Here is a 25414-nt window from a genome sequence, read left to right as displayed (position 1 = left end):
ATGATGTACATACATTTGGGCAAAACAAGAATGTTAAAAAAGCAAAACAAAACAAAATTAAAAACCAGGTAAAAAAGAATTCAATTGCTAGAGAACTTATTACAAAAGTCTAAAATACTTCATAACACTACATCATAAAGTCATGAGTAACAAACATGGGGCAGGCATGTTTAAAAAAACAAACACAAAGAAAACATACCTAAGTTTTACATCAGTCAAACACTAGAGGACAATTTGATGTGGGAATGAAACAGCAGACTCCCAACACATACATCTACATCCCAAAAATTCATAACTATAAACTGACTTGGAGACAGATCTAACTAAGACCCAAAACTGAGGTCATCTTGGATTATCCAGGTGGCCCTAGGTCTAAGGACAGTGTCCTCAGGAGACACGGGGAGAAAAAACAGAGAGGCAGAGGCTGGAAGTATGATCCAAGGGAGGGCAGGATTTTCCCAAGTGCCTCCAGAGGAAGCTCCCACCAATGCTTGGATGTTGACTTCTGGCCTGCTGGGGTCCAAAATGACCAAGGAAATTAATGCAGATATTATTTCAAGGTATGGGGTGCTGTGTCACAGATATCTGAAAATGTGGAAATAGAGGCAAATCAAGGTGGTGCATATCTTTGAACCCAGCACTTAGGAAGCAGAGGCAAGCATATCTCTGAGTTTGAAGCCAGCCCAGTCTACATAGCTAGTTCCAGGTCAGCAAGAGACCCTGTCTCAACAACAGCAACAAAACAAAAACAAACCCTGTTAAAATTAGGTAACAGACAGAAACTGGAGAATTTTGAGGCATGTGAGAGAAAAAGCCTAAGACTGACTTGCCTGGTTGCTGCTGGAAACATGGAGGACGAGAGAGAGAGTACCCATGGTATGGCCCCATCCCAGCTAATCTGAAGGCTTGAGCCAAGGAGTTTCAAACTATCCTGGGCAATACAGTGAAACCAACATTTAAGAGAAAGGGGAAGAGGGTAATAGGAAGCTTAAAGACGTTGCTGTGAAACCATGTGAGTTGGAAAAGTGCCTGCCCAGCATGCACAAAACCCAGGGTTTGACCCCAACATCTCATAAACTAGGCACCTTGGCAGTGGTGGCACATGACTACAGTCCACCACTGGGGAATTGGAGGCAGGGGAATCAAAAGTACAAAGTCATCTCTGGCTACATGATGAGCTGAAGTTAAGTCTGAGATACAGGAGACCCCTCCTCAAAAAATATGGAACGAAAAATGTGGAGGTTTGAATGAGAATGGCCCCTAAAGGCTCACACGTTTGTATGTTTACTCCCCAGTTAGTGGAACTGTTTGGGAAGGATTAGAGGGTGTGGCCTCATTGGAGTGTTAAGTCACTGGGGTTGGGTTTTGAGGTTTCTGAAGGCCACAATAGGCCCAATCTAAGCACTTAGCTACTGATCCAGTGACATGCCTGCCTGTCACCATGCCCCCTGTCATAATGGTCATAGACTCTAACCCTCTGAAACTGTAAGCAAGCCCTAAGTTGCCTTAGTTGTGGTGTCTATTCACAGTAATAGAACAGTAACTATGACAGAAAAGGAAGGAAGGAAGGGAGGAAAGGAGGGAGGAAGGAAGAGGCAGATAGATTCCTATGAGTTCAAGGCCATGCTGATCTATATAGCAATACTAGGCCTGCAAGGGATACATAGTAAGATCCTGTCAAGGGGCTGGAGAGATGGCTCAGAGGGTAAGAGTGCTGGCTGCTCTTCCAGAGGTCCAGAGTTCAATTCCCAGCACCCACATGGTGGCTCACAATCATCTGTGAGACCTGGTGCCTTCCTTGCCAGCAATACATTGTATGCTAAATAAATAAATAGACAGATAAATAGATAAATCTTTTTTAAAAAAGGATCCTGTCAAGAAAAGGAGAAAGAGGCAGGTAGACCTTTGAGGTCAAAGCTAGCCTGTTCTATAGAGCCAGGTCCAGGACAACCAAGGCTATACAGAGAAACCCTGTCTCAAAAGAAAGAAAGAAGAAAGAAAGAAAGAAAGAAAGAAAGAAAGAAAGAAAGAAAGAAAGAAAGAAAGAAAGAAAGAAAGAAAAGAAGAGGAGGAGGAGGAGGAGAAGGAAGAATAAATAAATGAGAAATATATATTCTCAGATACTCGAAGTGAGATTATCCTTGTCTTGAAGGAGCCAAAGTTGACCTGGTTATGTTCTACTGCTAGGTGCAGAATTTGTAAGCAACGAACAAGAATTTTTTTAGCTGAAACAATTTCCAAGCAGCTATAGCCCAACTTCTTCTTGTGGCTCATCTTAAAAGTCAGGAAGAAAAAGAAATTGAGGAAGGAATTGTTAAGCAAAAAGAAACCAGCATTGGTGATTTGGGAAATTAACAGACTACTTAGTTTGCAAAAAGATGCCAGCATTGGGAGCGTCTGTCTGGACAGGATGCTCTGGACAGAAAGCCACATGTGTGACTAGATAGCCTTTTGCCTACGTGTGACTCATGAGTCCATTCAACTACCTCTGCAGAGTCAGGAGGAGAGAGATTATCTAGAAAAGCCCTGGGGCTGGCACTCTTGGTCAGTGGCCTGGCTCTTTGTGACACAGAGGGAGGAAGACACAGATTTACGAAAATGCTGTGCCATAGCAACCCTGCCAGCCTGGATTAAAGGGGCAAAGACAGAAGGAAACAGAAGGGCTAGACTTCCAAGATGCTATGAGCAGGAACCTAGTCAGAGCAAGCATGTCTCTGCTCAGAGAAAGGCAGCAGCTGGGTGGTGATGGTGCATGCCTTTAATCCCAGCACTCGGGAGGCAGAGGCAGACTGATCTCAGAGTTTGAGGCCAATCTGATTTACAGAGCAAGTTCCAGGACAGCCAGAGCTACACAGAGAAACCCTACCTTGAAAAACCAAAAGAAAAACAAAAGAAAGAAAAGAAGGAATGGAAGGAGGGAGGGGGGAAGGAGGAAAGAAGAAAGGAAGGAAGCAAGGAAGCAAGCAAGCAGCAAAAATGGCCTCCTTTTTTTTCCTGGATCAGGGTCTCCTTTACCTTGGGAAAACAATAAATGTCCTTTTCAATAGCCAACTGGCCCAACTTAGAGGACCCTCCCACGGCCCAAGCCCTACAGAGAGGTCAGGCATGAAGAGCCCTAAAGGCCGGTATCCCAAGCCCTAAAGGCCGGTATCCCAAGGGAGCACTGTCATCTTCCACCAGCTTCCACTCCCCACCAGCTTCCCACACATCCCTTGGTGCCAGGAAACTGACTGTACCCCTAATAAGAATCTGGCTGAGGTCCCTGTAGTCCCTCGTCCTTTGCTCCCAGGCATTCTTTCCGATTCTGTTTGCTCTCGGGACTTTGTGCTCAAACTGGATGTGGTGGCGCAGGCTTTTATTTCAAGCACTAGGGAGGCAAAGACAGGCCGGCCAGCCTAATCTACATAAAGGAACTCCAGGCTAGCCAAGGTTACATAGAGACCTTGTATCGAAAAACAAAACAAAACACACACACACACACACACACACACACACACACACACACCTCTCATACCCAGGCAGCCCTCTCCTCCTACCCTAGTGTTCTGCATTCTTCCAGTCCCTAGGCTTGGAGGGTCTTAGGGAGCAGATCTGTCCCCAGCCATGCCCAATACATTATTCCTCAGCCACATCCCTGTCTCAGAGCCAGCTGTTGACGCCCAATGCCAACCTACCATTTTACTTTCTCTAGCATGGACGGGGCACCTCCACCCAGTCGCTCTCTATCTCCACTGCCACCTCAGCAGCTTCTCAGAGAACGAAGGAGTCATGGCAGAAGTTGGGGTGCTGTGGGGTCCAGCTCAGAGTCCACCTGCCCCACCCAGAAACTGGGGGGGGTGGAGCTTGGCTCAGGGATGCAGAGATGCAGCAAGTCATGGACCCTGCTCTCAGGAAGCTGAGTTCGATGGGAGAAAAGACATTTAAGATACTCCTTGTTAGAAAAAAAAAAGATACTCCTTGTTGCCTGTGAACACACATCCAGATCCTGAAGCCTCTTCTATATTTCAGGGACCACCAAAATTCCAGACAAGTTAAAGGTACAAAATAAATAGGTGTATGTAGTTTTATTTTCGCTTTTATTTTCTTCCTGTGTGTGTGTGTACGCATGTGCACGTGTGTGTGTATGTGCACATGCGTGTGTGTGTGTCGCTGTGTGTATGTACACATGTGTGCAGGTGAACAGGTGCCAGAAGAGGACACTGGGTTTTGCTGGAGCTGGAGCTACAGGATAATACTGTGAGCCTCCAGATGTGGGTGCTGCACACCAAACTTGGCTCCTCTAGAAAAGTAGTAAGGGCTCTTGACAATGAGTCATGCCTCCAGCCCATGGCTTTGTTTTTTAATAAAAGAAAGCCATTCAAACCGCAGTTTAAAATCCAAAGGTCACAGAATGAAGCTGGCAAACTTGTAAGATAGTTCTGGCCAGAAACTGTGCTGCACATAGCTTCAGTTGAGGCCGATCATTTGGGCACAGGAGTTTGAGACCAACCTGGGAAACACAGCAAAACTCCTTTCAAGTCATCATCATCATCATCATCACCATCATCATCATCATTATTAGGGTTTTTTTGAGACAGGGTTTCTTGTGTCGCCCCAGCTGTCCTGGAACTCACTCTGTAGACCAGCTGGTCTCGAACTCACAGAGATCTGCCTGCTTCTGCCTCCTAGCCCTGGGATTAAAGGTGTGAGCCACCACTCCAGGTTTAATAATAATTATTTTACTATTAAATAGTCAAAACCAATTTGCCCAAAATTTCTATCAACAGACTCAAATAAAGACAGACAGACAGATAGCTGAGAGGCAGAGGTAGGTGGATCTCTGAGTTTGAGGCACCTTGGTCTACAGAGTGAGGTCCAGGACAGCCAGGGCTACATAGAAACCCTGTTTCCAAAATCCAAAAAAGAAAAAAAGACATTGATGATGTCAGATTCAGCAACTGGAATACAAAGGAGTCAAAAACGTTGTCTCATGGTCTGAATGATCACAAGGCAACCTTGAAATTGAAGCTATATGTATAGAATTTGTACATTTTTCTATAGAAAGGCTATAATTCAATAAAACCTTCGCATGCTTACAGAATAACCAGAGAACATTAAATTTACATAATGTTTAAAGATATAAACATTTAAAGAACACTCACAAATGAAAAAGAAGTTTTAAAAAATGGAGCGTTAGCTCAGTCAGTAAAATGGTTGTCACGCAGGCATGAGGAACTGAGTTAGAATCCTAGCAACCACGTTAAAAGCCAGGTGTGGGGGCTGGGGAGACGGCTCTGTCGTTAAGAGCTCTTGCTATTCTTCCAGAGGTCCTGGGTTCAATTCCCAACACCTACATGGAGGCTTACAGCCACCTGTAACTCTAGTACCTGGGGATCTGATAGCTCCTGGAGAGCTGACTCTTCTCTTGCCTCCACAGGCACACACATGGTGCACAGACATGTACAGGAAAATACTTGTACACATAAAGAAAAAAAAGAAAAAAAGCCAGGTGTAGAAGCAAACATTTATAATCCAGATCTGGGGAAGCAGAGAGAGACAGACTCGTGGGGGTCCCTGGCCTGCCAGCCTCTCCTCCTTATTCCAGTTCAGTGAGAGACCCTGTCTCCAGACAGCAACAATAAAGGACGTCGATCAGGAAAGAGGTTGTTCTCTGACCTCCACATACATGCACACATATGTGTACTCACACATACCTTAACACATGCACACACAGCCAGACAAAGGAACAACTCATGTCAAAATTAACAACAACTTTTAAACAGGCAACTCAAAAATAAAAAAAAAGAAAGAAAGAAGGAAAGAAAGAAAGAAACAAACAAAGAAATAAACAAAGAAAGGAAGGAAGGAAGGCAGGCCAATGACTGTGAGATGGTTTAGCAGTAACGGTATTTGCCACCAAGCCTGACAACCCAAGTTCAATCCCCAGAGCCTACGAGGTGGACGCAGCAGAGAGCAGCAGAAAGTTGTCCCCTGCCTCCCACATGCACGCTGTAACATACGTGTGCTAGCTATCTGTCTCCCCACCCGCAACAACATCCCCCCAAATATGCAAAACATAATTTAGAAATGTGAATAAACGTGAACTCTGTGAAACAGATGCTGGTCTTTATTAATAATCAAATAATACAGAGTATATCAGAGTAGAATTTTCTTTTTTTTCGGGGGTGGGGGGGAGTTGTTTTGAGACAGGGTTTCTCTGTGTAGCCCTGGCTGTCCTGAAACTCAGAGATCCGCCTGCCTCTGCCTCCCAGGTCCTGGGCTTAAGGGCAGGAGCCACCACTGGCCAAGCTCAAATTAGAATTTTCTCACCAAGACTGTCAAAAGGTTTGTGTCACATCTGAAGGATTCATCTCAACTGGAGGACAATCTAGAAATACAACATTTTTTAATTTTTATGTGTGTGTGTGTACTTACACACATGTGAGTGTGCACATGTGTTCCAGGAGTGCTTGTGGAAGCCAGAGACCAGCTTTCAGAATTTGTTCTCCCTCCATGGGCTCTGGGGATGGAACGTGGTTATCAAGCCCACGCAGCAAGTGTTTTTTAACTATTGAGCCAGCTCACTGGCCCTGGAAATACAACCTTTTATTTTATTTTATTTTTTAAGATTTTTTTTAGGTCAGGCGGTGGTGGTACATGCCTTTAATCCCAGCACTCGGGATGCAGAGGCAGGAGGATCTCTGAGAGTTCAAGGCCAGCCTGGTCTACAGAGTGAGTTCTCTGGATGCACAGAGAAACCTTGTCTTGAAAAACCATAAAAAATATTTATTTTTACTACATTTTTATTTATGTGCATTTATATGTATATTTATATTTGTGTGTGTGTGTATACCACATGAGTGCAGGTGCCTGTGGAAACCAGAAAAGGATATAGGACTCCCTGGAGCTGAATACTAGAAATAAGGCAACGAGAGTGAGTTCTGGGACTAGAACTCAGGTCTTATGGGAGAGGAATAAGCGCTCTTAACTGCCACGTTCTCTCTCCAGCCCCAATAAGCTTTTTAAAATAAGTCCAATGTCCATCTGAAAGGATCAAGTAAATAAACAGTGATGCTTCCAAGTAATGGAGTATTTTGTAATCATTTAAAAACATGAGACAAACCAGGCGGTGGTGGCGCAGGCCTTTAATCCCAGCACTCGGGAGGCAGAGGCAGGCGGATATCTGTGAGTTCGAGACCAGCCTGGTCTACAGAGTGAGTTCCAGGACAGGCTCCAAAGCCACAGAGAAACCCTGTCTCGAAACAAAACAAAACAAAAAACATGAGACAGTTAATAGCATTCAATGGGGAAAGAATCTCCGTGATAGACTATGCTGGGACAAGAGGATGTTCAGACGCAAATGTGGACATCTACTTCACATCAAGCACAAAATGAACTCAAAACAAACCAAAGATCTCAACATAAGAGCTAAGAATAGGGGCTAGAGATACAGATCGGCCGTGAAGAACACCGGCTCCTCTTTCGGATGATGTGGTTCAGTTCCTAGTACCTACAAGGCAGCTCACAACCATCTGTAACTCCAGTCCTGGGGCATCTGACGCCCTCTTCTGTCCTCTACAGGCACTGCACACACACGGTATACATGCTAGCAGGCACTCTACCCAGGAATTTAATGCAATTTTTTAAAACGAGCTAAATTTATATATATAAATATATATATAAATATATATATATTTATATATATAAATAAATATATATATTTAAATAAGTGTAGCTCAGTGGTGATCATTCAGCTTTCATGTATGAAGCCCTGGGTTCAATCCCAGCACCACAAGGAAAGAAGGGGGAAAAAAACACAAGCACACATCTTTGTAGTTGTGGTTTAAGCAATGGTTTCTTTTTTAAAAAATGATTTATTTGATATGAACAAAATAAATAAACCAGCATATAATAATGAAAACTTAATATCCTTTGTAAGCTGGGGAGATGACTCAGCAGGTAAAGCACTTACCACCACGGCTAGAGACCTGGGTCCAATCCCTGACACCCAGGTGGAAGGAAAGAAGTGGATGCCACAAACTGTCCTTTAACCTCCACACGCTCACCATGTGCTCACCCCACCCAATAATGAGGCTAGTGTCAATTTTTTAAATTAAAAGTATTTTTTAAAAAAAAACTTAAGTATTTCAAAATATACCTCAAGACATTAGAAAGGCAGCTAGCATACTCAAGGTCCTAGGGTCCATTCCCCACTCCACAAGAGGAAAAAAATAAAGAAGAAAATTTATAGATGGAGAAGAGAGAGGAGGGGGGAATTAAAGGGGGTGAAGAAATTAGAAACTTCGCACAGCGATACTAGGAAAGTAGAATACTTCAGCTACGATGGACAACCATCTGGCAGGTCCTCAAATGGTTAAATATAGAATTGCCTCATGACCTAGCAACTCCACTCCTACTCATCTACCCAAGAGAAAGGTACAAGTCCACACATACACGTGGGTGCACATGCTAACAGTACCATTAGTCATAATAATTCAAACATTTATCAGCTGATAAATACACAAACGAACATTGCTATAGCCATAAAATGAAACTTTCTACCATGGTGGCATATGTCTGCAAACTCAACACCCACGAGGCGAAAGAAAGAGTATTACAAATTCAAGACCAATCTGGGCTATGCTCCTGTCACAAAAAAGAGGGTCAGAATAAAAGTGAGGTGGATAAAATACTGGTATGTGTAGAAGAAGGCAGGCTCAAATTGCTGGAGTCCATTTAGATGAAATATTCCATCCAGAGTTCATAAGGGTTGAAAGCAGATCAGTGACAACAAAAATGTCCTGGAATTGACTGTGATGGATGTATGACTCCATTAATATTCTTAAAAAGATCATTAAATTGTACACTTTTTTTTTGGTTTTTTAAAAACAGCGTTTCTCTGTGTAGCCCTGGAACTCGTTCTGTAGACAGGCTGGCCTCGAACTCACAGAGATCTGCCTGCCTCTGCCTCCCAAGTTGCTGGGATTAAAAGCAAGCGCCGCCACCACTTTAACTGTACACTTTAAACAAGTGAATCGTGTTATGGTGTGTGAAGTACATCCGAGCAATAATAAGCATGAGGTCAATAGAATGGGGGCTGGAAAGAAACAGCCAGTGGCTCCAGAGGTCATCAGCTCCAGAGGTCATCGTAGTCTGAAAGTGAGGGAGTAGCTCCCCCCCTCACCTTTTACTACCTTCTTTAAGGTAGTTCCATTCTGTCCGACTGGTTTTTAGGCATGCTTTGCTTTCCACAGTAAAGAGACGTAAGTCCTCTCCGAAGAGCCCCAGACGACTGCCAGCTGAGCTCCACTGCAGAGGATCCCTGCTCAGTCACCATTCATCCATGTAAACACCCTGCAAAGGCTAGCTGGGCCGGGGGGTGCTGGTGCCAGGGACACAAATAACAGAGCTCAGAGTCCAGTGTGGAAAAGGACAGGAATGCGGGAGCGGGTACGACCCATAACAGTACCAGGTAGGCCGCAGTCTGCGGAGGAGTTTGAGCCGCCCCAGGCAGGTCTTGCTGTAGACAGACTGACAGCTCCCAGCCCTCTTCTAGTCCACCGTTTCCCCAGCCCATGTGTGAGTCTCCCGCGTAGACGCTTCTTGCCGATTCCCAACCCCCAGACCTCACCCACTCGTCAATAGTACTCACTCCTGCCTTGTTTCTTATACCCTTTGCCCAGATGACCTCGCAGTCTGGTCAGCACTCCCAAGCCCCACCCTGCCAACCATGCCTCCTATTACTATATGGCTCCCGTGATTGATGGGGTAGCCTTGAAGGGGGCCCTGATTCATGCTTTGGGGGAGTCAGATGTTTTCCTTTTTACCAAACATCCCATCTCCATACACCTAAATAATCTCATCCCCCTTAAAACCTTCCCCACCTTCCTCATGGCCACAAGCTCCCATAGCACAGCAGTGTAGCATAGCTCTACATGGGAACCAGGGGTCAGGATGCCTCTCACAGGTGGACCAGATGGCAGTAAGTTCAGCAGTCCACTGCACCATAACAAGGGTGGTTCCCTCCTGGTTGGGCACCCAGAGCTCTCCAGCCACAAGCCCCAGCACGTTTCAGCTCTGCAGGACTCTCCAAGGATAGAAGGCAGAGTCGATCAGGGAGACAGAAGAGGCTCAAGTAGACCGGAAGCTTGGAAAGTTCTTAGGAAAAGCATTGCCCTGTGGGGAAGGCTGGGAATTTCCAAAGAAGAGCAGCCAGAAATGACTCCAGGGAAGAGGTCTGGGAGGTTGTAAATAGGAGTGAAGGTCAGTAGGATGAGTCAAAAGGAGACGCTAGCATCTCTTTAAAAGGCTAGAACCTTTCCTCAGCTCAGATGTGTGAGGTGGAACTTCCGAGGGCAGGTAAGTTTCCCCCGCCTCCAGTAGAAAAGGTCAGCGGTGAGCTGGACTTAGAAGAGAGGCATAATCACCTTCAAGGCCCTTGCTGACTAATATTAGGTACCAGGTCCTCTGCCTAGCTTGCCAGGGACATGTCCTTGCAATCCAGGAACCTCAGTAGCCCAACGAGATCACTAGGGTCAGACCTCAAAAAGAAGCAGGATAGCTGGGCGGTGGTGGTGCATGCCTTTAATCCCAGCACTCAGAAGGCAGAGGCAGGAGGATCTCTGTGAGTTTGAGGCCAGCCTGGTCTACACAAGCTAGTTCCAGGACATGCTCCAAAGCTACAAGAGAAACCCTGTCTGGGAGAGAGAGAGAGAGAGAGAGAGAGAGAGAGAGAGAGAGAGAGAGAGAGAGAGAGAGAGATCCAGCCCTCAACTATTCCCCGAATGAGTCAGAGTCAAGGAGACTCAGGTGTCTTGGCGTGCCTCTGAAGCATTCTTGATCCTCAGTCACCGCTCCAGGAGCCCCCAGCACCTGCTATCCTGCTTAGCAACTCAGCTACTTTGAGGCTGGTGAGACACACATGCATAGGCAGCTGCACTGTCACATGACAATTCCACCCCAGGCAGCATGCCTGTGCCCACTGTCTTCTCACCAGCCAAGGCCAGGCCAGAAGACAGACGAGGGGCCAGTACCGCCCAGTGAGCCCAATAGGAACTCTGCCGCCAGTGGAACTGAGCTAGGGAAGGCCACAGAGCTCAATCCCAGCAACCTCGGGGGACCGGTCAGTACACTCCTGGATGAGCAGGAAACCCCACCTCAGGAAGAAGAGGTCAGGACGGCTTTAGTGGGATGCTTACACAGGCTTTGGCAACCGACCCTATTGCCCAGCAACCCAACCAGACAAAGGTTTGAGAGGGCGCTACTCTACATAGTCAATACTCGTTTACACAGTACTGCCCTCGGGGTTGCCAGGAAGGTTGTGGCCCGGGGTAGATTGCTATTTCCTTGCCCTGCATCTTTCCAGGTAGACCCTCTAGGGTTGAACATCAGGCCGGTACTCCCAGTGATTCTCTAGGTGTCCAGTGGTCAAGCTCAAGGGCCTCCTGTCCAAGGAACCTCACCACCCGAACCACATGTGCAAACTGGCCAGCCACAGAACTAGCAGATGCCCACACAACACACCCACTGTGCCCACAGCACTGTGGAACCTACCCTGCCTGGGTGAGGTGTGGGCTGGAGTGGCACCACAGGTTCCAGGCAAAGCAGCGGCAGGACTTCTCTCCCTGAGCTGCCCTTGGGGGCAGAGCCAGAAAAACCAGCCATGTGGAGCTGGAACCTGCTTTGCTAGGCTCTGCCTGGGGCCTCCATATGAACCTTTCCAGGGGCACATACCCAGACCGCTAAGTCTTGGAGAGGTACAGAGGGACCCAGAACTTAAAAGACCCCAGCTCAGAGCCAGACATGTGGGCCTTGAGTGGCTGACAGTCTCAGAGCAGGTCGGAGGCTCCAGGAGGGCATGGAGCAGGTAAGGACTGCCAAAGCCACCGGCTGAGCTGGTAGGACACTGTAAAGTCCCTCTAGACAAGAAGAAGGGGCTATTTCCAGAGGACAAAGTCAGGGTGCAATGGAGTTCCCTGCCAAGGGAGGGTGTGGCTCAGTCCTGGCCAGTTTGGGGTGGTGAGGAGAGGCAGCAGCTATGCCATTCACTGCCAGGCAACAGCAGCCACCCCCACCCCACAAAGGCAGTTGCCTCAGAGGGGAGGCAGGGGATGGCTTAGCCTTGACCCACGTGTCTGTTGGCCAAAGACACCGGACACTGGTTTAGACTGCCGGACCCTGACAAGCCCGGCTTCATAGACACACACACACCCGCACACCCGCCCCCACCAGGGCCCACCCCACCCACCCGTGCCTCGAGATGTCCTATTAAGGTCATAGACGCGGGGGTTCAGTGGAGCGCATCCATCCCTTCCCTGGGCCCCAAAGGCTACAGGGGGCGAACGAGGCTGTTGAAACTTGCGGTGACTGATTGGACTCTGTTGGGACAACGGTTGGGGACAGCAGCTGGGGACACGGTCCGCTGTCAGGCTGGCTAACCTGACCTAAAAGGGGCCCGCGCGCTCGGAGGGAGGAACAGGGGCCAGAGGCTCCATACCTTTGTACTTCTCCCGCACCTCCTCGTAGGCCTGGATGAAGTCCTGTTCGTCGGGTGGTGGGCCAGATGTCAGCAGATCGGCCATGCCGGCGGGAGCAGAACGCAATGGGCCGCTGCGCAAGGCCAGCCCTGGCAGCCGCTCTGCCCCCGCCGCCTCCGCGCGCACGGCTTAAAGAGGCCTCCCCCGCCCCGCCCCGCACCCAGGATGCCCCACGGGCGGGGCGGGGCCGGCCAGCCGGGGACCTGGCCGGTAGCTGTACCCGCGGCCCGGCTCCCCTTCGCGGGAATCCGAGCCTTGATCTCACACAGATCCAGTTGCAAACACTTCCTGCCCACTCAGGAACCAGATGCGGCGGACTGACAGGCTAGCCCTCCTCACCCAGAAGTCAGCCCTAGGTGGCCATTTCCCTAGGTCAGCCGCGACTTCTCCAACTCCTTAGCCCCTGACAACTTCACCTGGCCACCTGGGTGAGACCCTTCCTGCCCGGCTCCCTCCTTTCGCGGTCACAACCCTCCTCCGTCGTAACAGTGGAGATAGAGTTGGCATCTCCGAAATTTAAGAAGCCCTTAGGACACAGGAAACGGTCTCACATATGAGAAACAGAGTACACAATTTACAAAAGAAAATACCTTAGTAGTTTAAAAAAAAAAAAAAGTTCCCTTCTATCCATCCGTCTGACACAGACCTGTCCCCCAGCATCGACACACCCTCCTTTTCCAACGGACACTGCACTGTTCCTAGAAACCTTAAACACTGCACACACCACGAAGAGAAGTTCTGCTTCTAGAAATCAGTCCTTAGAAAATTATCAGAGAAGTGAAAGACGGTAACAGGTGGGACTGGGTACAGCATGAAGGACATGAACACGGAAACCAGCCAATCAGCAAAAGGGGCTACTAGGGTCCCCCATCTCTACCTATATGCCTGTCTTTAAGGATCTGAGGTGGAGAAGGGTATTCATGGGAAAATAACCCCTTTTATAAACTCCTTATGGCAGTGTATGTGTGTGTGTGTGCGCGCGCGTGCGTGTGTGTACACGTGTGTGTGCGTGTGGATCACGAATAGTCCTCGAGGCAGGGTGGGGAGCACGTCCATTATCTGTTCCTCCCCACCTCCACAAGCTGCTGCTCTGTTTCCACTAACCACGTTCCTGGACGTTGCACCACCTCCGCACTCAACACCTGACCCTTCCCACCTCCTGCAAGGTCCCTTTCTGCATTTCAAAGGCCTCATCGTCCCCTAGGGGGCCCTGCTGGTGGAATGGGGTCAGCACTCCCTTTCCCAGGACATCCCACCCAATGGCCTCCAGCCTTAGATGACCCATTTCCCAAAGGAACAGGCTGACTTCCAGCTAACTACCCTCCAACTGCCCGCTGCTTCCCATAGTGCCTTTCACCAAGGCCTTTGCCATCCTCAGTCTGACCAGCTCTGGAAATGCACGGCTGGACCCCAGCTCTTAGTTCTAGGACTCTCGCAGATCCAACCTCTTCTGCTTTTAGGCAGCAATGTGTTCCCAACCCTAAGATGGCAGTCAAGACTAGGAGAAGCAGTTTGACCTTAAGAGCCCAAGAAATTACTCCGACTGGAAATGGGCATCCTGACCCTGATCCATGAGATCACAGATGAGCAGCTGCAGCAGGAAGCCAGACCTCAAGACCTCCAACCTTTTGCAGCTACCCACGTAGAGCCAGCAGGTGGAGCTATGCTGCCTGTCAGTGCCAGGACAGGATAAACCTGCCCTCCTAGCTGACTGTCCCCGGCCTCTCACCCAGGCCAACATCTATCTACACGCAGCACATATAACACGCTCAACACCTGTGCTAATGAGGGCGAACAGACCAGACCCTTCCCCATTACCTGCGATGCGGATGACTGCCCGCTCTGCAGGATCCAAGACGCTCCCATTGCCCACAGAACCACCTCCACTTCGCCGGCTTCTCTGTGTTTTCCCAAGGTTCCAAGGCAGTGTGTCCCCGGGGCTGGGTGAGCCACTGCTTCCATTGGAACTACCTTCAGGCACTGCCACCGGCCGTACCTCGGAGTCCTCCCCTGACATGGCCTCCTAGAGGAAGAGTAAGAGGGATTTACAATCTCACCTGCAGGGGAAGTTGATACAGTACTTCGACCCACCACCTCCTTAACCTAAACATTGACACCAAACTCCTTTATGGCCCTATCTTGCTCATACACTGACCCTCTGGTGCTCAGCCCAGAACTGACAAGCTCTCCCCAATTACCATCTATCCTCACCTCCTCCAACTCGCACACTGGCCATCATTCCTGTCTCTTAGCTACCCAAACGCTATTCCCCTCCCCATTCCCATCACAGGACACTGACTCCACCCTCCACCTGTCAAACCGGAGGGGAAGAGGGCAGTACCATCAAGTACACATTAATAGGACCCTGTCACTGTGACAACTAGAGCTATCCCCTGTGTTTCAATCTTGGATTCCCTCTCCTCTGATCCTCCTATAAACTGGCAATGAGGCCATCAACAAACACTGCCTGTGTCCCTAAGGTCCCCACTCTTCAGAAAAGGACCCCAACCCCAGTCCGCGGTCACTATCTTCTACCTCCAGCCTCAGCCTTTAGGATTCCCCATCACTCAACCCCACCTCCAGTCGGCACAGTCCCACCTCTATCGATGTGATCGCTGCAGCAAGGGCCTATAAATAGCTGGAGCCGCAGCGGCGTGGGTTGCGGGAACTCGGATGCGGCAAGGCCCGGTGGAGCCCAGCAGCCGCGCTAGCAACCCACCACCAGCTTACTGCAGGAGCAGCCAAAGCGCACGCATACCCACGCGTGCACACTCCCCAGCTCCTTGCCCCAAGAGCACTGGCGTGCGAAGAGGTGAATGGGGCTCTGTCTCAGCGGGGGTGGCGTAGCGTGGGGGCACAATGTGGGCTCTGTGCCTCCGCCCTCGGGCCAAGGGCTGGGAAAGAGTCAACCGTCCTCGAGCTAGTGCCTCTCCCAACCCCGCTCCACCGCGGGGCCCCTTGGTGGGTTGCCTCTGCTCCAGCCCCCAGCTGAGCCTGCCTTCACCGCTGCCTTTTCTACCCACACTCAAGCACCTCCCGTCCAGTTCCGCAATTTCCTGATCCCAGGGAGGTGTTGTTCTCTGCATAGAGCGAGAGGGGCTGCGAGGCAGCACCTAGTTCCGGGTGGTCTGAGACCATTCCACTCCCCCCCACCCGCTCCCCAAACTCCCGGACATCTCGAGTCTCTCCATACCCTCCCAGTTCTACGCTTCTGGTGGTTCCGCTTGCCTCCTCTCAGCCGCTGCAGCCAGACTCCTGGGGCCAGGAGAACCGCGGAGGCAGCGCAGGCGGGGCGTACCCAGAGCCCCGCCCCGGTCCCACCGAGAGCTGCGCTGCCTGGGCACCTCCGAGAGCAAGCAAACGTTTTATGCGTGACCCGGCTACGTGCCAGGAGTCCTGGTCCGGGGGATGGCAGAACCAGAGCCCACGATATGATTAGATCATGCGGAACCCACCAAGTGCGCACACCTTGGCGGACAGTGCGAGAGGAGAGCAAGATGCTGCTAGCGAGCGTGAGGTCGTAGGAGTGCACCGCGTCCAAACGCCTAGGTCCAGGGCCCACCGCCGCCCCCACCCCTCCGTGAACAGCTGACCTGGCCCCTAGCCACGTGGGTGGCCCCCACGCCCCAAACAGAGGTCGGATTCGGAGTTCCAGCCAGTCTTTATATCTAACTGGTTTTCAAGTACAGGTTTATTCAAAGACAGAGCTGGACTAGGGCGCGGTCCAATCAAGACGGGCGTGCCTGGCAGTGCACCCTCCTGCCGTGTTCTGCTGACCCCTGGCGGTCGTGCAGGCCAAGGAACCGGTTAGGTCTGCCCTCCCTAGTCCACTGTAATCTTGGCTTTCCAGTCAGAGGCAAGAACATCGCCCAGGGGAAGCTCTGTCGCTTAGGGAACCAGACGCTAGCTTCTTAGGTCAAATGTCCACGAAAGAGATTCAAGAGACCAAGGGAGTTATCAGGGGGTACTCCGGAGTACGTTCTTGCAGGTGATTAGGTGAGTAGGCAGAGCCTGAGTGTCGTGAAAGATGACAAAGATATTGGGTTGTTGGAGGCAGTCCACGGCGCTGTCGTAGCGAAGGACCTGATCAGAGGCCCTCAAAGGAGGCGCCTTCAGACCGCGGGAGCCCTGTCCATAGTCACCGGTCAGCACCCGTGCCACAAACACGGCCTTGTGGCCTTCACTGTTGGGAGGTGAGTAGCGATCCAGTACCGACATGGAGGCACGCTTGGCGAAGTACACGCCCTGTCCGTAGAGTGTGCCTACAGGACAAGACAGGTGAGCCAGTAAGGTGAGGGTCAGCAGAGTCAGCATGGCCCGTGTCCCTGCCCTGCACAGGCCTTACCGTTTCGGCCACAAAAGCTGCGGTTGAAACCGTGGGCACAGATGTCAAGCACTGCAGACTCCGATGTGCCGTGGTAGAGGACCTGCTCCACGGGGCGTTGCTGGCAACATTGCATCAGGCGTTCCCGATGCAGCTGGTACTGTTGCTGCAGCAGTGGGTGTGACACACGTTCCACCTGCCAAATGCATGGTAGTTGGGGTGAAGTTATTTGGTATCTATCCCTACACTGGCCAGAAAAGAGCCGAACTCAGCAATCACCAGCTCTCTGGGGGGAGGAAGAATTTAGGATTTGGACGAAAACTGGAAGCCTCCCATCATACTCTGTCCAGAGGAATACACTAACCACTTCTAAGGGACAAAGTGGTATTGGAAAGTTGACTTCCGGGAAAGCCCCTCCAGGGAGCCCTGCAGGTGGGTAGACCCCACCCACTCACTTAGGACCAGCAATCAGGTTCAGCAGTCAAAACCCCAGGGAGGAGCCTATATTGCCTCTCAGTGCTGTTAAGATTGAAACAGTAGCCAGGCGGTGGTAGCCCATGCTTTTCATCCCAGCACTTGGAAGGCAGTAGCAAGTAGATCTGAGTTTGAGGCCAGCCTGGCCTACAGAGTGAGTTCCAGGACAGCCAGGACTACATAGAGAAACCCTGTTTCTCTTCATAAAAGAAAGGAAAAAAAAAAAAGACTCAGACGGCAGAGGAGGCCTCAGCTAACCAAGTCAACTCAGGGATTCACAGCGCTTTTAAAGAAATTCTAATTAGCCTTAGGAAGAAGAAAGCAGACTTGCTCATCATCCGTGAACCAAAACTAGCCTCTCTGAAAGAGAGCCTGCACATCAGAAACAGGACGTTTAGGACGGGATTGCAAGGCTGGAAATGCAGTGCCGGAGCAGAGTGCTTGCTTAGCCAGCGGGTTGGATCCCCTGAGATAAAAAGGAAAGGGGGGAGGAGGGATGGAGGGTGGGAGAAGAGAGGGAGGAGGAGAAAGGGGCTCCAGAGCCAACTCTGTGAATGCGCTAGATAATGAAATGGTTAAAGCTAAAGATTCAACTGCATGGTACTCTAGATGGATTTAAGGAACTGGTTCTGGGAAGAGCTGAAAGGAGAAAGGAACCGTGAGAGGGCAGGCAAGAGCATGAAACAGCAGGAGGCCTCAAAAGAACTCCATAAACCGAGAGATGCAGGTGGTGCACCTGGGGACACAGTGGAAGATGATTCCCTGAGCTGGAGGCCATGTCACCAGATGGAGAGAACCGTGAAATGCCAAGGACACTGGGAAAGACATGCCTCCGGCACCTAACAGAAAACCCATAGCGTTTGAAGTGAAGAAAACTTTGCAAGAATATACATACACACCAAGGTCAGTATACAAATACAAATGGGGGAAAAAATCCCACACTGGGTTTCTCAACACTAATATTGGACGTTAGTAAATCGTCCAGCATGGGGCTGGACAGATAGCTCAGTGGTTACGAGTGTATAATGCTCTTGCAGAGGACCCAAGTTTGATTCCCAGCACCCATGTCAGATGGCTCATAACCACCCATAGTTCCAGCTCCAGAGGGCTCACCTGCACTCATGTACACATGATCGCCCACTCTCGTATACCTCCACCACACAAGACAATTCTTTTTAATCTTTCAAAAATAAATCGGGCTGAGAGATGGCTCAGTGGTTAAGAGCACTGGCTGCTCTTCCAGAGGTCCTGAGTTCAATTCTCAGCAACCACATGGTGACTCAGAATCATCTTCATCTATAATGAGATCTGGTGCCCTCTTCTGGCATGTAGGTATACATGCAGAGCACGCATACATAAAATATAAATAAATTCAAAAAATAAAGCAACTGTACTAGCTCTGAGGAGGGTGGATATCAGCCAACAGGTAAAGGCCCTTGCCCTGTGAGCCTAGAACCTGAATTCAGGCCCCAGAACCCACCTGCATAAAGATGGAAGGAGAGCAATGTCTTCAAATAGCTGAGAAAAAAGTATTTTGAATCTAAACACTATATCCCAATCAGGATAACAATGAAGACAAATAAGGACATATTAGCAAATGAAAGACCATGGAAAGTTTACATCTATATCAAATTAGAGGCAAGTGTGGTGGCTCATGCCTTTAATTCAAATACTCGGTGTATCAAGACTGGGTTTCTCTTTATAGCCTTGGCTGTCCTGAAACTTGCTCTGTAGACCAGGCTGGCCTCAAGCTCAGAGATTCGCCTGCCTCTGCCTCCCAACTGCTGGTATTAAAGGAGTGCACCACCAAAGCCTGGCTAAAATTTTTTGTTTCTGTACCTGTGTTTGTACATTCACTCAGGGGCCAAAAGGCATCCGTGGTCTCCTCGAGGTGGAGTGACAGGCAGTTATGAGCTGCCTAACACGGGTATGTAAACTCAAACTATAGCTCTCTGAAAATACAGCAAGCAGTCCTAACCACTGAGTCATCTCTCCAGCCTCCACACTGCTTTTATTTTTTCCTTAAAAAAATAGATTATTTTTAGGGGCTGGAGAGAGGGCTCTGTAGTCAAAAGCACTGGTTGGTCTTCTAAAGAACATGGGTTCAGTATCCATCACCCACATGGTGCTTTCTTCCGGTATCCCTGGGTACGCATGGTGCAGACATAGATGCAGGCAAAACACTCGTGTACATAAAATAAAATAAATAAAAATTGAAAAAATAGGTGCTACAAATATATTGTGCTAATATGTGTGTTTGCCTGCATGGATGTCTGACTGTGCACAACATACACGCTAGTGCCAGCAGAGTTCGGAAAAGGTTCCCTGGAAACGGAGCTACTGATGGTTCTGAGCCACCATGTGGTTGCTAAGAACTCAGGTCCTGCAGATTTGTTAGTTAGTTTGTTTTGTTTTCTTGGTTTTTTGAGGCAGGATTTCTTTGTGTAGCCCTGGATGTCCTTGAACTCATTCTGTAGACCAGGCTGGCCTCAAACTCACAGAAATCTGCCTGCCTCTGCCTCTTGTGTGCTGGGACTAAAAGTGTGTGCCACCACTGCCCGGTTAGTTCACACATTTTAACAAACTGGTTACATTTACCTGGTTGTGATGCAAGGGGAGGTATTTTTTTTTCCATTATCAACATAGAGCCAAAGCATGCAGACTACAATATGTTTGTGCACCCTAACTACATAGCATAAACACTGTAGATGACTGTATTACTAGATGGGGCAAAGAAGAGGTGGCAGAAAAAGAAAGAAGAGCCATTCTATTCTCCTTTGTATAGCTAGACAAGCAAAAAAAAAAGTATCTCTAATAACAGGGGAAAAAAAAACAAAACTGTGCCATTATAAGTTATAAACCCTCAAATATCAAGTAATCAAATCATCTATATGAAGACAGAAGCTGCCAGCCCTACCCATAACTTTCAGCACCAAGACTGGAGAGCACCTTGCCCAGTATTACCACAAGGTGGCAATTGTCTGTCCTTTCTAATGGTTGACCGCTGTCCCTCTCTGGCCTCATCTGTGAGTATATTCAGTCTTCCCGGCGAGAAAGCTGTGGTTCGTCGCACAATCTCTTCTGGCTCACAATCCATCTCCTTAGCACATTTCCAGAGTGGTCCCTCTCGTTACTGCCTGCATACTGTGTTCCCTCATCGCGTGTAGCGAACTAGCCTGGCAGTCCCTCCCCCTCACTCCTTCATTTAGTTCCTTATTTGTGTTTTTGAGACAGAGTCTCACAATATAATTCGGACTAGACTGGAATTTGCTTGGTAGACCAGGATGGCCTTAAACTCACAGAGATCCCCCTGCCTCTGTTCTTCTTTTCTCATCTGCTTGGACAGTACCTAGTCCTGGGGCTTCATTCTGGCCACCTACTACTTGGTACTAGCTTATTTTTTGTCCATGCTCATAGCTGCCAAATTGAGCAAGGAGCAGCCACTATTTTTAAATGTATACAATACATATATCTATATGCATTTTTCTTCCACTAACCTATATCCCCAGCCCAACAAAAAAAAGTACATTGTTTTATTTACACATAAAGAAGGTAAGACTAGCTCTTTGCCAGACAGGCCTCTCTGTCAGAGATAAAACACCCATAACTACCACAACCGACCAGGAAGAGTGATCCTCACATTGGCCACCAGATGGTATCGCCACTCCACGCTCAGACAAAGGAACTGTGACAAAATCATCTAGTTCCCCATCTAGCCCTGGTAGAAAGCGTCACTCAGGGAGGCCTGGCAGATCCCAAATCCCTGTGCCCTTCTGGGTATCTTCCTCAGACTCTAAGTGTTCTCTGGGAAAAGAAGGGGTACTTATCTACTGTAGGGAGCAGAGAAGCCCTGAGTGAGTGAAGTCCCGAGTGAACGTACGTTGGTGACATGAGCCAGTCATGTCAAGGACCGCAGAACCTTGGCAAAGCCTTCTTCTGGTCCAAATGTGGGTACTGATGGTGTGTGCAGAAAATGTCCATCATAGCTTTCTCCCCTGGGATATGTGCTGCCCGAAGACTGCTCCCAACAGAGACTGCTCCTTGCCCAGCTGTATGCAACAACTTAATTCCTCTTCCTGCTCAACTCCATAACATAAAGACAACCAGTGTCTGCAGTGCTGCAATTTTCCCATCTAAGAGCCCAGAGCCCATCCCAGCTTTCTGTGTATCTGTGTGTTTGTCTTTTCTTCATTCCCTCAATGCCCTCAGTCCCTGGAGCCATGCATGGATGCAGCCAGCCATTCTATCAGCCTTCAGCATATCCACTTTGAGCAGCTTTGGTCAGCTGACCCTAACACACAGAGAAAGTGTACACACAAGGCCAGCAGCACAGGACATGAACTCACTCGAACAATTCTGATCCTGCTGTGGGCAACATCCAGGGAGTCATAAAAGGCCTGCACCACATCCTGGAACTCCTTGGAATTCTCCTCCAGGACCTCCAGCCTGCCCAAAGGTTCTTTCAGGCTCTGCTCTGACACTGACACACGGGAAGAAAGCGCATTAGGCTCATATCTCGAGCACTAGCCCAGAAGCTAATCCGTTCCACCCTCCCAAGTCCAAAGTACAGACTCACAGTTGTTTGACGCCTCCAAGGGAAAGGTCGAATTCTGGTCGTAGGGTCCAACAAGCAGAGCAGCCAAATGGCGAGCTGCGCGAGCAGGCTGGACCCCAAAGCCACGGATGATGACGCGGTCACCATGCAGGGTAACACTCACATCATGGCACCTCTCCAGGCGAGCCCCGAGCTCGGAGGGCAGCACACAGCCCTGAAGACTCACTGTCTCCTCCCGAAGGTGTACCTCCAAGGCAGCCGACAATGCCCGATCCAATTCATCCATATCCTGCTCGAAGGAAGTGTGTACCACCAGCTGTGCCCTGCCTCCACTGCCCTCACCCAGGGGCTCTTCTGCTTCTAACAGGGAGAGGGCCATGGCTCGCCTTAGTGCGCTGGCCTCCTGCTGCTCAACCACTTGGCCTTGAGACTCCAAGGACCGGTGGATAGCCAGCTGCAGGGTGGCCTCTTCTTCTAACTGTCCAGGTGCCCCAGTGCTGAGGGCCACAGGCTCTTTCCTAGCCTCAAGTGTGGACTTTTCCTCCTGCTGCTCAAGGGTGGTCTCCTCTGGCTGCGCTCCAGGTCTCTCCCTCCGCATCTCCATAGGCAGCCAGTTCTCCCCATGAAGGCCTTCCAGGGTAGCCAACAGCTCTTTGACTTCCTCTAAGGGTAGAAAGAGGCCACTGGGTCAGGAGTCACGTCCAGCCAAGGGGCTGATAATAAACAATAGAATGAGTCGTAATGGCTAAAAGATAGAGATTGTATCTGTGGGTACGGAGTATACCACAAAATGGTCAGTAAACCAGTGATAGGGCAGAGACGGGAGAGGATGGTCAAGAAAAGGCCACAGGACATCGTAGGGCCCTTGGGAAGCCCTCCAGTATCTAGGAGAGCATGCCGTACCCAGTCTCACGGTCTCCTGATGGCTGTCTGTACTGTGGCCATAGAGGTCTTGGAGGGCCTCCGTGGGATCCATCTATGGGAGGAGGATGTCAGAGTCAAAGCAGAGGAGGTATCTAGGTCTGAGCTGTGAGAAAAAGGACAGAACTCCATCTTACCCTTTCAGGATCTAGGTCCAGGGTGGCGCCGGCCAGATGTTCTGTCCCAAAGACACACTGGAACTGAGCCTCCAATCCGTGAAGAAGGTGCTGCCCCTCCACAGCCAGCAGGAAACGGGCACTGCCCGGGTGCTTCATGTTCAGAGTGTGGCAGCTAATGCTGCCCAGCAGACTCTGCAGCAACTCTTGGGCAGCCTGGCATGGGGCCCTAGGTCCACAAAGCTGCGAGACCGTAAGAGGACAGTCTACAAGTTAGAGTACAGGAAAGACACCTGGACCTAAGAGAAGAGGCAAAGAGAGGAGATTCTGGGGGTCACTCACCCGAAAGCCAGTCACATCTACTCCTTCAAGTGGGAAAAGAGCGACATCTTCCAGGCTGGCAAGAAGGTCCTCATGGTACAGCTGCAGGAAGCGCACAGCCCCTGGATCCATTGACATTACTATCTCCACTGGTCCCTCTTGCCTCTGCAGCTCCTCATACCCAGGGCTCTCCAGCTCACTCTCTGGAGACTCTGTGGCCATTAGTCCCTCCTGCTCTGGTGAGCCAGTGGCCACTTCCCCCAGGCCCTCCGGCCTCTGAACTTCCATAGAATATGAGGCCACAGATCCTCCGTGCCCTGAGACCCCTATAAAGCCTCCTACTGGATCTACTGGGCTTGTAGACCCCATGATCTCCTCGCTTGTGAAACCAGCCTGCTCTGGAGATCCCATAGCTCCCGGGTTTATAGGCTCCTCTTGCTCCAGAGACCTCACAGGCCCTGAATCAACTGGCATGGCTTGTCCTGGAGCCCCCACAGGACCTGTCCTTAGAGAGGCTCCTAATTGTCCTGGGGACTCCCCAGTGCCCACAGTCATAGCCAGGGTCTCGGCCAGCCCTCCAGGGTCTAAGAGAGCATGCTCAGTGGCTCCAGATTCCTGCACGCCTGGGTGATCCCCTCCACTGGCGCCGTCAGCGAGCTCCTCTGGCTCCAATACATCGTAGTGGGGGACAAGGCTCAACTCAGAGCCCTGCAGCCAGTGTTTCCGCTCCAGCACCCGCTCAGCCACTGGAGGAGGAGACAGAATGCCCATTAGGTTTCTAGCAGAGTGAGTGTCCCCTTAGTGTAGTTTCACCGCCTCTCTCACCCTGCCATTGCTGAAAGTTGACGACAGTGCCCAGTTGCCTGGGCAGGCTGCGCAGGCCCTCCAAGGGTCCCCCACCACTGCGACGCTCATTCTCCAGGTAGAGCTCCAGTAGCAATGGGTCCACTGGGGTGGTGCTGTCCACCACGCGCACTGCTCGGGTCTGGGGCACGCAGGCCAAGGATACTGTGACCCCATTCAGAGGCAGATTCCGGGCCTGCTCCTCCAGGGCACAGACGTCTGTGGGCAGTATGGAAGTCGGCTCAGGCACCTTCCTTAACTTTCAGAAGCTATGCCCCAACCCTGCCTGCCTCTCTTACCTGCCTCAGAAAGGGGCATGGATAACTGGACCAGAGCACAATCCTGCCGAGGACTGGCCAGCGCATGGCAAGCCTGCGCTGGGTGCCCCATGGCACGCAGCAGGGCCTGAACATGTTGCTCCAGGCTCAGAGGTGAAGTGCCCGGCGGCAGTTGGTGCAGAAGCAGACGTTCAGGGGCCCGTGGGGGCGCTGGCCTCAGGCTCAGCCTCGCACCAGCTAGCTGGTGCTCCTCCCGGGTTAAGACCCTCTTCGCGTCTGTAAGCGGAGGCAAGGCGTCAGAGACCTCAAAGTTCAGGGCACCTAGGCAGCCCCTGGACTCAGCCTCCTCACCTGCGGGATCTTGAAAGATGAGGATGCCCCCACAGCCCAATCTCTGCCAGCTCAACAGAGGCCCTCCACCTGAGCGACGGTAGTTCTCAAAGTAGAGGGTGAGCAGCTCATCGGGCACTTCAGGGGACAGTCCCCGGAGCTCCACGGCTGCCCCAGCCTCCACCTCTGCCATCAGAATCCCGGGATGTGACACGTGGGAAGGGAAGAGGCCGCTCCACCTGTTCGGTTCTCTCTCCCCTAGCTGTTCCCCAACAGCTTCATTATTTACATTCTCCCTGCCGGTCAGTCAGGCCTGAAGTCCTTGTCAGGCAGAGGCCTGAGATAGGAAAGCAAAAGTGAAACCAAGTGGAGAAGAGGGAGGAGCTAAGCCAGTGGCTGTAGCTCAGGCACTTCCTGTCCTGGTGAAGCCTTAGCCTCAGTCCACAAAGAACTTCTAAGGGCCCTTCTGCAGCACGTCCATTAGCCTCTGACCAGCAGAGTGGAACACGTCTCGACTTTCTCCACTTTCTTGGCTTCCCTTTGTGACTAATCACCCTCCCCACCGGATACCTGAGTTGCTGTCTGCCCCTCTTGGTACACCCCCCTAAGAGTCTCCAGGCTTCTTCTGTTCTCTGTGTCCTAGACCTGAGCAGCACTGATTCTGTAGACGGGGCCTTTCCTGCACCTGGCTCTAAGAAACCTTCCCAAACAGGTCCTTCATACCCAGAGGGTAACCA

At 50.3% G+C, this 25414-nt stretch overlaps 2 protein-coding genes across 5 annotated transcripts in view; both read right to left on the bottom strand.

Annotated features, from left to right (window-relative positions):
- Plec (plectin) overlaps window positions 1-15790 on the bottom strand; it is a 61580-nt gene extending 45790 nt beyond the window's left edge. For 2 of the 4 annotated variants that reach the window (XM_050145263.1, XM_050145269.1), the window contains exons 1-2: window positions 15709-15790; window positions 14334-14538 (exon numbers count right to left, since the gene is read on the bottom strand). In XM_050145263.1, the coding sequence (XP_050001220.1) occupies window positions 14334-14532 (199 nt within the window). In that variant the 5' untranslated portion in view covers window positions 14533-14538; window positions 15709-15790. Of the gene's footprint in view, window positions 1-12475; window positions 12639-14333; window positions 14539-15708 lie in introns of those variants that run through there. The other 2 variants (XM_050145267.1, XM_050145276.1) reach the window with 1 other exon arrangement.
- Window positions 15791-16166: 376 nt separating this feature from the next.
- On the bottom strand, window positions 16167-25039 carry Parp10 (poly(ADP-ribose) polymerase family member 10). The gene is made up of 10 exons (XM_050145277.1): window positions 24699-25039; window positions 24369-24623; window positions 24052-24288; window positions 23248-23972; window positions 22927-23148; window positions 22772-22844; window positions 21890-22531; window positions 21660-21793; window positions 16861-17035; window positions 16167-16777 (listed from the first exon to the last, which is right to left on the bottom strand). The coding sequence occupies exons 1-10, from the start codon at window positions 24868-24870 to the stop codon at window positions 16473-16475; spliced, it is 2940 nt and encodes a 979-aa protein (XP_050001234.1). The 5' UTR covers window positions 24871-25039; the 3' UTR covers window positions 16167-16472.
- Between the last annotated feature and the right edge of the window lie 375 nt (window positions 25040-25414).

Source organism: Alexandromys fortis, unplaced genomic scaffold, assembly GCF_014885135.2.
Source record: "Alexandromys fortis isolate MF-2015 unplaced genomic scaffold, M_Fortis_MF-2015_v1.1 scaffold_2_1_26212458, whole genome shotgun sequence".
NCBI lineage: Eukaryota > Metazoa > Chordata > Mammalia > Rodentia > Cricetidae > Alexandromys > Alexandromys fortis.
This window is presented reverse-complemented; position numbering and strand designations above follow the sequence as displayed.